This window comes from Copadichromis virginalis, linkage group LG5, assembly GCF_057382275.1.
Source record: "Copadichromis virginalis isolate Kocher_CV1m ecotype Utaka linkage group LG5, C_Virginalis_male_GT1.1, whole genome shotgun sequence".
In the NCBI taxonomy this organism is placed as follows: Eukaryota; Metazoa; Chordata; class Actinopteri; order Cichliformes; family Cichlidae; genus Copadichromis; species Copadichromis virginalis.
The window spans coordinates 35,572,034-35,588,730 of NC_140622.1; the positions used below are offsets into that span (position 1 = coordinate 35,572,034).

Here is a 16,697-nt window from a genome sequence, read left to right on the forward strand (position 1 = left end):
GTTCAGGCCTATGCAGAACAGCAGTGGGGACAGAGCATCTCCTTGGTAGATCCCGCACTTGATGGTGACTTGTGCTATGGGCTTGGAGTTGGCCTCTAGTGTTGTACGCCACATCCCCATTGAGTTCCTGATGAAGGCTCTTAGGGTCCCATTGATCTTGTACAATTCTAGGCATTCCAGTATCTAGCTGTGGGGCATTGAGTCATAGGCCTTCTTGTAATCAATCCAGGCAGTGCACAGGTTGGTCAGTCTGGTCTTGCAGTCTCGGCTGATTGTTCTGTCTACCAGTAGCTGGTGTTTTGCGCCTCTGGTATTCTTGCCAATTCCTTTCTGTGTCCCGCTCATGTATTGACCCATGTGCCTGTTCATCTTAGCCGATATGATGCCTGACAGGAGCTTCCATGTAGTACTGAGGCAGGTTATTGGTCGGTAGTTGGAGGGGACCGGTCCCTTCTTGGGGATCAGGACCGTCCGGCCTTCAGTTAGCCATTCCGGGTGTCTCTCGTTAACTAGCAGCTGGTTCATTTGTGCTGCCAGACGCTCGTGGAGTGCAGTTAGCTTCTTCAGCCAGTAGGCGTGAACCATGTCGGGCCCTGGTGCTGTCCAACTCTTCATACTGGAGACCCTTTCTTGGATATCTGCCACTGTGATGGTTACTTGACCCTGTTCAGGGAGGTCGCTGTGGTCTGCCCTCAGATCCTCTAGCCACTGAGCATTGCCGTTATGGGTTGCATCCTTCTCCCATATGCTCTTCCAGTATTGCTCCGTCTCCAGCCTTGGTGGTGCTGTTCTCTTATTGTTCCCTTGCCACTGAGAGTACACCTTTGCTGGTTCTGTGGAGAACAGCTGGTTTATTCTCCTGCCTTCTATCTCTCTGGTGTACCTCCTCAAGTGGCTGGCCAAGGCTGTGAGTCTTTGCTTGGCAGTTTCCAAGGCCTCAGGTATGGACAGCTTGCTGTATTTCTTAGGCACCTTATTCGTCGCACCTTTCTGCAACTCCGTTAGTTGGCTAACCTCTCTCCGTGCTACTTTGATCTACTTTGATCTTGCCCTCTAGCCTCCTTCTCCATGGAGGGTACTGCCCCTTGTGGCTGTTCAACTTGTAGCTGCAGCTACAAGTTATATATATATATATATATATATATATATATATATATATATATATATATATATATATATATATATATATATATATATATATATATATATATATATGGCCCTGCAGCTGGCTGCTAACTGAAAAGCATAAACAGTCACTAACACCGTCACTGTATCCTAAGGAACATCGAAATGCACACATCTGCACACAAAAGAAAGAACACTTCCTACAGGCTGCAGTCATACACTTATTTTTGGAAATCTTTTATTAGTAAACAAATGACAATTCCCTTTTCACGCATTTCGAATTACACTGCAAACAAGTGTTTTCAGGGATATGTTACAATCAGTATGAAATATAGCAAAAAGCTAAATATGGTAACTACACTGCTGATGATTTTACTACAAATGGTGTACAGGTATATTTTTTTCTTCACACATCCGGCTTCGAATAGAGTTATTGATTTGTGTGCAATTTGATGGTACATATGTACACTGTAAAAGATACATAACATAGCTTAAGCATATTCCCAGGGCCAGCCCAAGACTATCGATATTTTTCCAATGCAAAACTACAGGCACACAACTTCTATTCATGCCTCGTGTTTCCAAATGGGGGGAAATAATGTGCGGCATAATTAATAATCAAACCTTAAACATTCTAAGCAGTCATGTGATTAGCACTTAACTTAAATCAGAATTTTAAAAACAGAAGAGGTTAAGTATGCGTGTTGTGGTAACATGGCTTTGACATTATTTGGCAATAAGAATCAAACACACAGTCAAAACCTAAAGCAACATCAGGGGATATTAAGAAGTCTGAGGCTTTACAGAATTATTTCATCGAGTGACTTCACAGAGATAACACACTACAGGCAGAATGTTAGTAATATGAGCCAATACAAAAAAGTCAAAGTGCAGCTTTTAATGTAACAGCGTGATTTCCCTTTTGAATAAAAATCGGTAACACTGTGGTAAGTATTGGCTCGAGTTAATGTAGGTTTAATGTAGTGCTGGGTGAATTATCACAGATAGCAGAGCCAATTAAAAGTTTACATTTTCTCCTCTGGCTTTCAAGGTTTGACCCAGTCACACTGCCCCTCCGGTCGACTACAGATGGGTGACAAATTAAGTGAAAAATCTTAAAATCAATTATTCATTAACCCTAACACTAATCTTCATCAATAAAAGGTGTCCAATGCCTCCATTGGAGTTAAAGAGATCATGGAAAGTGGTGGGAACTTGCTTTGAAGCTGTCTTGGTGGTATGTGGTATGCCTTACTATGACTGTTTTTCTTTTAATTTGTCACCAGTCTGTATTTTTGAGCAAAACTGCAATTAAATCAACATAAAAGAAAAAGGAACAAAGACTGCATTTTTACACGAGGATCACTCTGGACTGATTTCCCTTGTTTTTAGGTCACATTTAGAGTGTGTCATAATTAATTCTATTGCACTCGACTCCCAACTCCTGAACATTATGCAGCACCACTCACTACACAACTCATCAGTAACAGAAACATTTCAGATGATGCAAGGCAAATAGTTGTTTGCGTGGACAGAAAAACAAATTAAGCTCACATCTGTACCTTTTTTTTTTTCAAATTTTGAAAAGAGGTTTGGGGAATAAAATGACTCAAGAGATTCAGATAAGGATAAAATTAGTCAGTATAGGCTCAAGACTTAGATTTCAGGCCAACCTTTTTATAGACTGAGCGAGATTCTGGCTATTTTTGGCCACTGAACCCCCCCCCCCCCCCCCCAAAAAAAATAAAAAATAAAAAATTACTACCCACAAGTTAAAATTTCAGCTTATTATCTCAAAATTTCAGACCTCTGAGAAAATAACTTGAAATTATGAGTCAAACTTTTGGGACAACACCCGAAAAATTCACTTATGGGGAAAAAAAAAAGTTTCAGTGGGATAACAAGTTTCATTAAAGACAATGAATCAAAAACTCTTCCTGCAGTTTCTTTAGTGGCTGCTTGAGGCCAAAAAGGAGTCAATGTCTACCTTCATCTTTGGCACAAGCATATCAACAGCCTCAAAAGTTCAACAAATATGTGTGGTCTATATACCTAACTTTCTCTTTCATAACAACTGGAAGGGTGAGTGTTTTTCTCTTATAATCATTCTGATTTGGTTAAAGTTAGGGGTTTGAAGCGTCCCAGATGTGCCGACACAAGCATAAATTGGAGCTCTCCACTATGTTTGCGGTATTGACGTCTTTTAGAATAACTTTTATTGGAATTATCAAACAGATAATAAGGCCCCTGCTGTGCTTAGTCTGGCTAAACCTTTTGTGAGTCAGTTTTAGTGATTAAAATTCAAGTATTTTATCAATGGAGCCAGTCAACCAAGTTAGCATTAACTTAGCACTCCACGATCTGCCAGAAAAAGTTGAGCATTTAAAATGGAGAAATCCAGAAATGAATGGATGATGTCATCTTTCATATACAGTCTATAACCCACATAAAGATTGCTGCAGGAATTATGGCATCTAAACCAATCACAATATGACCCCACAACCAACAGGATCCGAAGGACATACGTGGTATACAGTACCAGATCTCAGTTCAGCCGTGCATCGAGAGCCTGGGGTTTAGAAGAATAAGGCAGAAAAGCTGAAAGAAAAGGAAAATCAGAAAGGAGATTCTGGAACAAAGCACACAGTGTGTAATTCAGGACAAAATACAGGCCAAGGTTCATTAAGGGGTCAGCATGTCGACACAGCGCCACGTCTAATTCTCTACCCATAACCTTCTCCTAACGGGAGATTTAAGCTCTAAAATATGAGTTTCCTCTCGACGAGGTTTAGTTTCCAGCTCTTGCTGTTTTCATCAGAGGCCAAGTAGTAAAACAACATTGGATGTGTGAGCTGGGGCTGATTATGTGGTGAGAAAAAAAAAAGAAACCAAAAAAGGAAAGATGAAAAATGTTTATGGGACAATTAAAGAATTTGGCAAGTCCTCACAAAAATCAACCTCCCTTGTTAAAGTGTTGTAAAGTAGCAGCAAAAGAGTAAAGACAGGCGTGTTTGCCAGTGAAACGTTACAATGGGATAAGAAAAAAAAGGGGGACTGGCAGGATGCTCTGTACCTTGGGCATTATGAAGCACTTCATACACAGGATGCTGTAAAGACTTCTTCAGTGATTATAAAGGGAAATGGGGAACAGATGTGAGCAGCTGGAACTCTTATCATATAATAATCAAGAGTGAGTATTTTGTCCTGATTACAGCACCATCACAGGGAGGGTCTGATAATGAGGTTCCTCTAATCATAGACGGTGAAATTTGTTGTCATTCTTGGGAACAAGTGGCAGTGAAAACATCTTTCTAAGCCACAGAGAGAAAAAGATCAAAGCTGATAATAAAAGGAAAAGCTAAATTTCAGGGAAAAATGCTTATTTGTTTTCCGGCAGAGTGCTAGACAAACAACAGGAGTCTGTCCATCACGTATAAACCACTGGCAGTCAGCCGGTTAAAAACACCAAGCCTGACTCTCTCCTGGCTCCAGCCACATATTTACCATTTAGACATGACAGCAATATCAATTTTCCAAAAAGCTGAACTATTTCTCCAATGTAAAGGAAGAAGGCTCCCACACATCTTTCATTTCTGCTTCTTTTACTGTGTGATTGTGGTTTACATCAAAACATCCCACTGGTATTTTGCCTCGGTTAAAGCAGCAATCACACAATAAAATTTAAATTAAGCGTGCACAATCCTTCTTGGAGTGGACTGTGGCTGGAAACGACTGACGCTGCGATGAAAGGATCACAGGGAGAGCCAGGCTTTTTATTAGGATGACTAACATCATTTTTTTCCCTTCAAAATCTTATATAAAATATTAAATTCACACTTTTGGTTCTTTCAGAATGCTTGGAGAGAGATCTCCCAAAAGAAAGGCAATAACTTAAGTACTATGAAAATAAGTTTTCAAGATTTAACCACTTCATTTCATGTTTTTGGTTGAAAGATAGTAGATCTGTACAAATGTACAATTATAAACGACTGAATCCATCCATCAGTCTGTAGATGTACAGTTAAGCTGAGGAATTTAGAGTTATAATGCACCAGAGAGAGAAAATTGCATGTATGTATGTCACTGGCATCGCTGTTTGTTAATTCTCAGTAAACCTGAGAACTGATTTTCTCCGGCTAGGAGTTTTCAAACAAAACACAATGACCTGCTGTTTTTGACTGCCATGAAAATATATTTGCTACAACTCTCCGAGTGTCACTGACCCACTCGGGTGTCTGTGGTGCAGGCGTTTGAGGGTTTGCCGTGGCTTTAAGCTGAAGCAGGCCAGAAAAAAGAAAATGGGCAAAGCTTGTATCACAGGTCACGTTGGAGGGGAGGGAAGACAGTCACCAGCGTCATCAGCAGCACGTCCTGCGAGACTCTGAGGCCTGACGACCCAATTTGAAACCTCTTGCTGAAGAGCCTCCAGCTTCGTCTACAACAGGGATGCGCTTACCTTAGAGAAGACACACACATAAAGGTATCAGCCTACCTTTTTCTATTTCAGGTTGTTCACTTTTATCTTTTACTCTTAAACAATATTTTATTTATTTCAAATTTAAAGATTTGTTTAGTGCAACATCACACAGCATTTATAATAAAACTGTAGTTGTGTCCCAGGTTAATGCACTCATTCACTTCTTCACTAACACTTCCAGAGAAGTTCTACATAGAGGAATATACAGTGAACATTTTAGACACTGGTGATTTTCTATATAATGTTTAAGGGAACCTGTTGTGTTCATTTCCTGCTACTTGTTTTCTTTTTCTTGGACTATTAAGGTAGCTTTGCATGAATTAGTGTATAACAAATGTATTCAACTAGGGCTGTTCGATATAACGATATATATCTGATGAGGATCTAAAAACGTCTATCATTTCATTTTACGCTATCGTTTGTTTCGTGGTGTCGCAAAATAAACTCTTTACGGCAATATTTTTTCATCGTTTTGACGGTCACTGTAGTGGCTATATTAATTTCTTAAAGTTCTCTCTTTCTCTTATATTTTATATAACCACACTACAGATGGACAAGCGCCTGTTTTTATGCTTTGTGGTTAGCAACAATGACGGCAACAGCATCGCGTGTCTGCTTGTTTATGTTCCACATAAACCTTTCACAATAAAGCTCAAGATCCTGTTGAGACTTTTCAAAATAAACTGAATCACGTGAAAGAGCAGATTATTTACGCATGAGAATTAAAAAAGAGCCGCCAGGTGCTAAAAAATAAACCTTAGACTCAAACGTTAGAACAGGCTGTTCCCCGCAGCACGCAGTGTAATAAATACTCACAAAGAAAACGGCGGCCGTTACAACTTATGTCTAAAAATGTATCGTTTCATACATCGGTTAAAACACTCGACTCCAGCTACACGACGCGCAGCTGGAAACACTTCCCGCAAGTCGAGCTGCCCGAGATTAACAGAATTTACAGAAAATGATACATTTGTGTGATTTATATCGTTATCGGACGATAGAATTCTTATATCGGGATATGAGATTTTGGTCATATCGCACAGCCCTATATTCAACTACCATCCAAAAATGAACAGTACTGGTAATTACCCAAAATTATATTTTATATTTCTGTAATGGTTAATTCACCATTTTGTGCAAATTCATTAATTGATATTTTTTAATGCTACAGTTTAATTTTTGTTATCCATGACTGTTCAAATTTTCTGGTTAACAAAAATTCAGGAAAAATAGTAAAACACGTAAGTACTTTTGATTAGGCTGTCAAATTACAGTTATTTGCTTGCATTCCTAAACCCCAAAAATAGATTTTAATGGTTAAATCTTTAGTTTTAAATAGGTTTTAATAGGAGTAGCCTTAATAACGGTCTGGGTCCATCTTGTATGCAGTATGGAACTGAGACATATCTACAGCGTAGATATGTCTCAGTTTAGTGTTTAGTGAAGCTCAAGTTTGACTGCACTGCGAGATATGGTAGTATTCATTGTAGATGGTGACAGCAGTACAAAATACTGCATTGTGTATTATTACATCTGGGACTCCTGATATAAAACTTTAAGTAGAGTTTAGACTAAACATCGGTTTCTTTTAAAGCATCTTTCAAAAAGAAGCCGAAAGCTACTGCAGAGTAGTTGTGTTCATGTTGCATGTTACTAATTGGGTTTTTTCAAATAAATACTCCTTAATTTCTTTATGTTCTGAGATTTCTCACTTTATACTGACTAATCTTGACCGACCAGAGTTTCATTAAACATACCCCGAGTATCCAGTAGAGTTGTAAGCTTGTTAATTTAGCAAGTAGTATAACTGCTCATAAGAATTCTTCAGGCAAACTATAATCACTTTAATTTTGAGTGTACAGTGTATTTACAAAGTACTACCCATGGCTCTAAAGTATTCGTAGTAAGATTGTGGTGAAAACTATCAGAGAAATATGTACATTATATACAGTGTACGTTGTTTTTTTGTTCAGTGAAACTCTAGTTTGTGTGTTATTTTGGCAGAACTGGATCAACTGCTCCTCTCTCCACTTGTCTCCTCAATTTTTTTAAGTCTCAACGTGTTATGATTAAGTGGATTCTGCTTTACTTCCAACTCCCACACATAAAACAACAACTAAACATTACAAAATTATGTCTCTAATAGACAGTATTTTTTTAAAATGCTATTCATTGCTTGATTTATCATCGCAAGATCCTGTGGCTGTTCGGGCCCGCACGACCAAATATACAAGAAACACACTCACTTATCTCTACAAACACCTCGTTGATGTTAATGGCATTCTTGGCGCTGGTTTCTACAAAGATGGCATGGATGGAGTCAGCATAGTCCTTGGCATCCTTCTCTGGCACTTCCCTGGAGATGCGGGAGATATGTCAGAAATATTATGTTGCAATTTGTACACAGTTTCTCAGATTTCATGCCTGACCTGATAACCATCAAATGTTTTTCTACAGACGTTATGGAGAAGATTTTGCAATTTCATGGATAAGTCTGAGCCAAAAAAACCCAACAACAACAACAACATAGGAAAGGATAAATACCATTAGAGCTTATTAAATCCACTAAAAATAACTAGAACTTTGAACCCAGTAATCTACATTTTAAATTCCTATAATGATAAAAGGTCAAGACAAATGAGACTTTAATACACATATGCCTATATTTACAGTACAGAACAGGCTTCATGGCATTTCTGAGGCAAACATTAAATATTATTCTGACAGAAAAGGTCACGATACATCCTCCGCACAATATTTTTCTACTCTACCAAACAAAATTCTCTACTGATGTTAAATGAGGGCTCATAATCACAGTGAATACGAGAAGTGTTCACAGCACAGCTGAGGTTTACCTGGCATCTGACAGGTCACATTTGTTCCCAGCGATTGCGACAACTATATTAGGAGGGCCATGTTGGCGGAGCTCTTTCACCCAGTTCTTCAGTGTTTGGAAGGAGTCCTGATGGCACAGGTTAGTAAGGTGTGATACTGAATAAAACAATACTAAGACAAGCACACAGTATCTACTGTGGAAGTTTAAGGAACAGGCTGGAAGTCAAGAGAGTTAAATGAGATAATCAAAACCAGTTATGGTATAGTTATGGATAAATTACTTATTTATTTTCACTTGGGACGGCATGGTGGAGCAGTCACTGTCACCTCACAGGCAGACTGTCTGTGGCCCTTCTGCATGTACTCCCTATGCATACGTGGGTTCTCTGTGGGTACTCTGCCTTAAACAGTTATTCAGAATTGGCAGTAGGTGTGAAGGAGAGTGTAAATGGCTGTCTGTTACGCTATGTTAAGCCTATGATAGACTGGTGACCTCTCCGAGGTGTACCCTGCCTCTCCCCCAACTCCACCCTCTCACTGACCCTGAATCAAATAAGGGGTTAAGACAATGGATGGCTCGATGGATTAGTTTGGGTGGGTTTTTTTCATATTTTTGGTCTTATTGTATTTTATTTAATATGCCAATCTTTTTAATTTAAGCCACTTGTTATAGGTTTGTTGTGTTTAACTCAATTTTAGCTGTGGTAACAGGAATATCCCAAGTCTGGATAAATAAAGTACAACTTATCTTGCCTTAGCGTAAGGACTAGAAAGGGGGGGGGGAGCCTGTCCATGCATCCATCCACCCACCCACCCATTTTCTGCTGCTTATTGGGGACGGTTACAGAGACGACAGTCTAAGCAGAGATGCCCAGACCTGGTTCTCCCTGGCCACCTCCTCTAGCTCTTCTGAGTGGCACGCCAAGGTGTTCCCAAGCCAGCCGGAAGATATAAACTCTTCTGCATGATCTGCTTCTCCCAGTTGGACATGTCCAAAACTTGTTTCCAGGAGGCATCCTTATCAGATGCCTGAAGCTAAAGAGTCAACCTAGCTTTCTCAAAAGCTGAAAAACACCTGGATAGAATTTCTTCATCAATATGAAGCAAACAATTTATGACATGTTTACCAGTGAAATCTAGAGGTGGTGGTAGGAGGAGATTTTCTTTGGACAGTCCTGTTTCTAATCTTCACAGTAAGCTAACTGAAGCTAGATGATTCACGTGATGAGAGTCCTCTCAATACGTATGTCATTAATGGCAAAGACATTGTATTTGCTAAAATAGTAAACAATTCTTTCAATACACGTGAATTAAACACTCATGAGATGATTAGTATCTGAGGAAAAGTGAATATCACCTCTTTTGTGATGTCATATACAATGATTGCCGCTGCTGAACCTCTGTAGTACATGGGCGCCAGAGCACGAAACTATCGGGAGACAAAGAACAGCCAAGTAAAAAACAAGCCAACGATGACTAACATCCTATATCAGTCAAGAACGTCTGTCAAGAACCTTAATCGTCTATTAAACTTGATTTTATTGTGACATCAGAGAGTCTGACTTTAGCTTTGAAGCTATGTGAAATTAAACAAAAACAGCATAAAAACAAAAATTAAAATGACTCTATTCAATGAACAATCCCAACCCATCTCTGATGATCATTTACTCTCACTTCCTCCTAGTTTTTAAATTTTGGATATGAAAAGAGATCCAAATATACAATTTCAGTATAGCTGCACCACACAGACATTCAACAATGTTTTTCACAGGCTTAGGATAATCCATTATATAGGCACAGACCTATGACGGTTACATCGCCACGTCTTTCTTTAAACTCAATTATGCTAACTGTATCAAACTCAGCAGAGAGTATAAAAATAGGCAAAGGAGACAGAAGATGTACTATTTTACAAACTAAAGGCCTGGGATTCTGAGCCTATAATCCAAGAGGCTTTATTCAAAATGAGCACATGGCAAGTCTTTCCACCACTGCCTCACACATGTGAAAGCTATCAAGAGAAAGATGAGCAGAAAGTGTCAAAAGCTGTTAGAGTTTGGATATTTATGGAACACTATACATGTGATCTTAGCCCAATACGTCAGAAAGCTCCGCGTAATCAAAGCAGCATGTGCAAAAATTTCTAAATCCATAGCTGCCTGGGAGGCTGGGGGTTTGCCAGGATTTGGTATTTTGTTGGTAAAATACTTCTCTGTGCACAGTAAGGACTAACTTCGACAATGGGATCTGTCATAATATTTAAAAACACCTTCAACCACATGTGAAGGGAACAAATGAGGTTAAATGCAGCTGATACACCAGTCAAAAGAGAGCACTGAGATCTGCAAACAGGCGGCAGATTTTGTGAGTGATTTAGCTTCATTTCCACTAATCAAAGCAACTACATTTATGCTACAATTTTAAAGTACTTCCCAAGCTTCTCCTATATTAGAAATGACAGAGATCAAGCTTTTGCCTGCAGCTGCAGTTGATTCTGGGCTAGAAAAAAAGACTGTGCACTTTATTTTCTTTGACTTTTTTTGCCTAACAAACAGAAATTCCTAACTATGATTTAATGGTGTAGCTTCAGACCATAGTATTACCTTTATTCTTGAGTACAAGACCCCCATAGTGTATGTATTTTACTGTTTTGTTAATGTATACTTTACTGTACATAACTTAGAGCCCAAATGTTTATTGCTGAACTGCTATGCCTGCTGAAACACATACAGACTATAAATAATTATGTAAAACTGTTAAGAAATAGAGATAATTAGGGGTTTAAACATGTTTTGTTCTGCTTTTGAGCAAAAAAATGACACTTAAAGATATGAAAAATCACAAAGGGAGAATCTCTTCATGCCTTCTTGCAGTAAATTCTGCACTGAGGCTTTTGACAGGCCAATAAAACCATGTGTCATGTATTAACTAATGATATTTATTTTAAAAGAAACAGCTCATGTCTCAGAAAGACCTTCACTTGGAATGACCCTGCCTTCCCGCCAATTCTATTTTCCTTTACAATACGATGGAATAAACTATCCATCTTGGAGTGACATCGTTACCTCAGGAAAGCACACATTCCACATAATTATAGTTGTTACTGGCCCCGTCCACCAACAGGAATCCAGCCTGGGATATTTGGCAGAGGCACTGAGGAGAGTGCTGTCTGTTTCACTGGCCAGTGCTGTGCTGCACCACCGCCAGTCCTGTGTGGTCTATCTGTGTTTTAACCCAAAGAGCAATCATAGTGAGGCCAGACGATTGGCCACACAGCAGTGCAGAAAACAGCCCCAGTGATGCCCAGTGAGTACTGATTAATTGCAGAAACCACAAGCTGGGTGTGTAATGAAAGGCACCCTCCTATTCCGTTAGGACGCATGCTCCCTTTTGCTTGTTTTCTGTAAAAAGGAGCAGTCCTCCAGGGGGAGGCCTGGATGGGCTGTTGACAGCTGGGCTCAGATGTGCTCGTAAGGCCTCATCTGGTCTTGAGATATGGGTTTTGCTTGTGGAAATCACTGAGCTTTCCTTTCTGCCCTAGTCTCTCCTTTCACATGCATTGGCTGGCTTTGTGTTCCTCGTTCTCAACTCCACAGATTTCAATAGGCCAAAGCTCCACCGAGGTTAGAAAACAAGCCATGAAAAGCCTCCAAATACCACAACAGTCTTGTAGGGGAAAAAAAAAAAAACGCAGACACATGCGAAACCTACCAAAGGAATGTTGCTACTTTTTCAGTCGCAGATGTGAGCCACTTGGAAAACCGAGAGGCTACATGGGCATGAAAAAGTGAACAAAAATGAGAGGGAAAAAATAACCCAGAAGAAAATGAAATAAAATGTTGCACAGATGAAAGCAAAGGAGAAAAAAAGAGGACATGATGACGTAGAGTGGCACTGGCTCAAAGATAAGATACAGCAGCAGCGCATGCCAGTGAGCTCAGAAAGCTTGAGTTTTATCCTCTTGTCTGATTTTAAATTGGCTTCCTGAATGTCCCTGAAGTCCACAAAAAAACAGAGGAATAAAACACAAGCAGCATCTTATCTCACCTCTCCAGCGAATGCAGCACTAGGGGTACCACATTACAATAGAAAGTCTTACGCATGAGAAAAGGAGAAGGCCTTGAGCATAAAAAAGGAAGTGGCGTGGATATGTAATGCAGAGAAAGGTCGGCTATAGCGTGAGTCAAGCGAAAGCAGTTCCTTACGCTACATGTCGATTTCACCGGCTTAAATGAAAACGCCAAAATACAGCTTCTCTCCTATATCGCATATCATTTGCAAAGTGTGATTCGAGTTCTGACCGTTGCATTGGTGGCAAAATATTTCATAATGTATATTTACAAACACACAGCAGAGCAGATCAGATAAGAAGAGCTGCATCGGCATATAAACTGCTGACAAACAACACTTTGGAGAAGTGTGAAAACATAAAATAACAAAACAATGCCAGTGGTTCCCTTTTTTGTTTGTCTCTAAAAAACTAACACAATTACGAGGAGGAGAGAGGAGGAAGGGAGAGAGATCAAAGGCGACAAAAGGAAAAAATGTAACCTTTTTTATGTGACTTCACTCACTAAATTAAAATTTGGAAAAGGAACTCTTAGAACAAGAGTACTAAAATAAGTTGATTATAAGTGAACTGGAAGAATTCTACCTATAGTAAGGTAAATATTGCCCCCTATCAGAAGTTATGACTAACTGCAGTATTCAGTTTTCTTATGGTTGGTTTAAGGAATGATGTACGTGTGGGCAATTCTTTCACATGCTTTCAAAGAACACGGTGGGGATAAGTAGACCGTTCAATACTACAAACAGGTTGATGGTAATATAAAAACTATTCACTGAAGCTGTTACGATTAATACCTCAGCACATAATACTAACCCGCTCCTGTCCTGCCGTGTCCCAGATCAGGAATTTGTGCAGCTCATTTTGGTATTGCACTGTTTTGGTCATGAAGGATGCCCTGGTGAAGAGAAACATGACACGTTGCAGATTTGAAAAATAAACACTTGCAGATTTTTTTCCTGTTTACCATTAAACTGTATTCTAGCAATAAAAAGCTGATTTACATCACATCAATCTGAGCCAGCTCAGTACTGGATTCTTTAAGTCTGACAGCAAAACTAACATTTGGTCTCAATTACAAAACTGGAGATTTCAAGAACAAATTTCAATAACAACCCGTTTGCCAATAATCATCAGATATTTCAAAGTGCCAAAAATAAGTGTGTGGAGCAGCTGTTTGTATCTAGTATTTATTATTTCTTCTCCTGTTAAAAAGTATGCTGACAAAAAAGTTTAAAAAAATACTAAAAATTCCTGCCACCACATATCAAACTTGAGTTTTAAAGATGTTTATGTTACTTGAGCTCAAGCAAGAAAAATTTGATTTTATTTTGTACAATGTTATAACATAGAAAAACTCATTTATTTATCCTATGAAATGGTAAATGGCCTGTATTTATATAGCGCTTTACATAGTCCCTAAGGACCCCAAAGCACTTTACACGTTCAGTCACACACACATTCACACACTGGTGATGGCAGCTACATTGTAGCTACAGCTGCCCTGGGGCGCACTGACAGAGGCGAGGCCGCCGGACACTGGCGCCACCGGGCCCTCTGACCACCACCAGTAGGCAATGGGTGAAGTGTCTTGCCCAAGGACACAACGACCGAGACTGTCCAAACCGGGGCTCGAACCGGCAACCTTCCAATTACAAGACAAACTGCCAACTCTTGAGCCACGATCGCCCCCTATGAAAGGCTAAATGTCAAAACTGCACAGTTCAGTTGTAAAGCTGTTTTCTTAGTTCCTTGTTCGAAAATGTCAGAAAACAAATATTGTTCATAATACGTTCAAAAATTTGTTGGATGAAAAAGTCTTTGACACCAAAGTTACTTAGTTTAGCCACAGACAAAGAACACAAGAAAGTCCAGATATTTTGAAATCTGGAGCAAACGAGTTATTTAAGAAGTGATTTTCATGCCCATTTCTTTGCCAGTGGTTAACTGATAACTCTAATGGGCATCATAACAACCTGTAAAACTACAACAAATGAGGGAGATGGAAAAAATAAAACTTCTGTGGAAGTGGAAGGCAGCAAAACATACCCAATAGTTGGATTAATGTTTGGGTCAAAGCTGTCCTCCACAAATCTCCAAACAATACTTGACTTTCCAACTCCAGTATCCTGCACAGACAAAATAAAGATCATGCTTACTAAACATGGTACTTGAAGAATATGAGAACAATCTTTGGCAATATGCCTGGATATTAAAACATTTTTATGGGATCCTCTTCCTTCCTGCCACTGCTGGTATAAATCTGTAAATTACTTATGGAAGAGGGAAAAGGGTTTACATTGTTTACATTAGGAGAAAAAGAAGAGGACAAGTCTGACCTGAGCGTTATCACGAGATACGCCCACAGACAATGGTGGTTTATGCTGCTGCTGTAGCAGTCTAGACATGGATGTTTTGTTTGTGTGGTCCATCAGTTAACCATTTATTCAGTAACATATCTTGTTTTAACTAATTTAATTATCTTAAAGATGACCAAAATGATACATAATCAGGGTTGTCATAATTCCAGTCTGCTAGTTAATGAACTAGCTTATTGTCTCTATGCTATCTTAATCTTATTAGTAGATCTACAGAAAATGAATGGCTAATCATCCTGTTTTGTTGTGTCTTTATTTCCAATTAAAATATGCATTAAGTTAATGAGCCTCATTTGTAAATAAATACTGCAGGAATGACTAGTAATGCTGTCTAACATAGCTACAGATGTGTGTTGAAATGAAGGGACAAAAAAAATCAACACAAAATGTTTTGGTAAGCTGCCGAATAAACCAGCAGTGCAGCTTCACCGCACCATAGATTTGAGTCACGGAAACTCTACTAAAGGTGCCCAAGCCACTTTTATGTAAGCTGTTCAGTGATGGTGGTGGAAGGCCTGTCTGACAAGTCAGCACAAAATGTGATTTGAAAGATGACTGTCAGTGTCATAGCAGACATTGTTTTCATGCTGGTCATTCCATTCAGAGAGCCCTCATGGCCTATGAATGACGTTTCCTGTTAGAAATTACCGTCAGTGACAGGGTAGAGGTGACCACACCACGCAAAGGACGTCGCTAAATACAAACCAGCAAAGTCTTCCTGCTATCAAAATAGAGCCGCTGTAGGGGTTAATAGTGAGATTTTGCAGGTTATCACAACTTTAGAGTATGAATGTACGCATAGTTTCCTAGAGAGCAATGTGACAACGCCAAATGTCTTGTTTTTGTCCAAAAGAGATCAGAACTTAAAGATATTAAATTTACATTGACACTAATGATTGAGATTTACCTGATCTATTCTTAAAATAGCAGCAGGCTGACTATTTTCTAATTTGAGTAATAGTGACACTAATAGCTTGACTAATATTGTCAACGCTGATGTAATCCTGTAAGTGGATGACAGAGAAAAGAAGATGTGAGGATGTTCCTTCAGTAGTGGATAATACAATTTGAATGGGACGTTGATCAAGTGATTGATGCCTTGTGCAGCTACTGAGTGTAATTCAATGTAGATAAGCATGAGTGTCATCACTGGCGCAGATCTATTTATTTTGAGGTTGTATTGCCACTCACTATATCAGAAATTTTCATTACGGTCCATTAGAGAAGTATAGGTATGTGTTATGTGGAAGTAGAGCAGGACAGCTCCATTAATGCTCCAGTTAAAGTGTGCATATGTACAATCAGATTGAAAAATATCGATGCTTACTCACCCCCAAGAGGCAGACTTTTAACTCTCTCAGAGCCATATCGATCTCCTCTCTCACATCGAATTTGCGATGAAGATCATTGGCTGTTTTCTCCTCTGCTTGCCTTTTTTTTTTTAAATCTTGAATATTCTTCAGGTGGTCTTTGTTTACAAACAACTTTACAACATCGTGTTCTGAAGCTGGCATACGCACATCTTAGGTTGGGTAACAACTCTCGCTGTAAACGTTAAAACGTCCTGCAGGTCGTCGTATTTGCCATGTTGTGATTATTGTAAACAGCTACCTCCACCACATCGCCGAGTCTCCATCTTGAACTACGGCATGCGATCACGTGACTGCTTCGGCTTTTTTTTCTTCCTTTCTCCTTTTTTTCTTTTGGAGATACACAAAGCCCTCCCCACAGGCGCTATTTTAATCTCACTTATGTCGAGTTTTTGCCCGAGATGAGTAACGTTTTTCGATATAGTTGTTTAATACGTAATTAACCA

At 39.3% G+C, this 16,697-nt stretch overlaps 1 protein-coding gene across 1 annotated transcript; it reads right to left on the reverse strand.

Annotated features, from left to right (window-relative positions):
* Positions 1-4,894: 4,894 nt before the first annotated feature.
* rab22a (RAB22A, member RAS oncogene family) lies at positions 4,895-16,395 on the reverse strand. The gene is made up of 7 exons (XM_085457579.1): positions 16,213-16,395; positions 14,553-14,632; positions 13,320-13,401; positions 9,795-9,866; positions 8,458-8,564; positions 7,849-7,958; positions 4,895-5,581 (listed from the first exon to the last, which is right to left on the reverse strand). Exons 1-7 carry the CDS (start codon positions 16,393-16,395, stop codon positions 5,484-5,486), a joined length of 732 nt encoding a protein of 243 aa, XP_085313705.1. The 3' UTR covers positions 4,895-5,483.
* Between the last annotated feature and the right edge of the window lie 302 nt (positions 16,396-16,697).

Excerpts from the sequence above, each read along its gene's own strand:
- rab22a (XM_085457579.1), bottom strand. The coding sequence starts at position 16,395 with ATGCCAGCTTCAGAACACGATGTTGTAAAGTTGTTTGTAAACAAAGAC. Across the intron at positions 9,867-13,319 it reads ACACGGCAGGACAGGAGCGG|TTTCGTGCTCTGGCGCCCAT; the intron begins GTTAGTATTATG and ends GTCTCCCGATAG. Across the intron at positions 7,959-8,457 it reads TGTGACCTGTCAGATGCCAG|GGAAGTGCCAGAGAAGGATG; the intron begins GTAAACCTCAGC and ends CCGCATCTCCAG.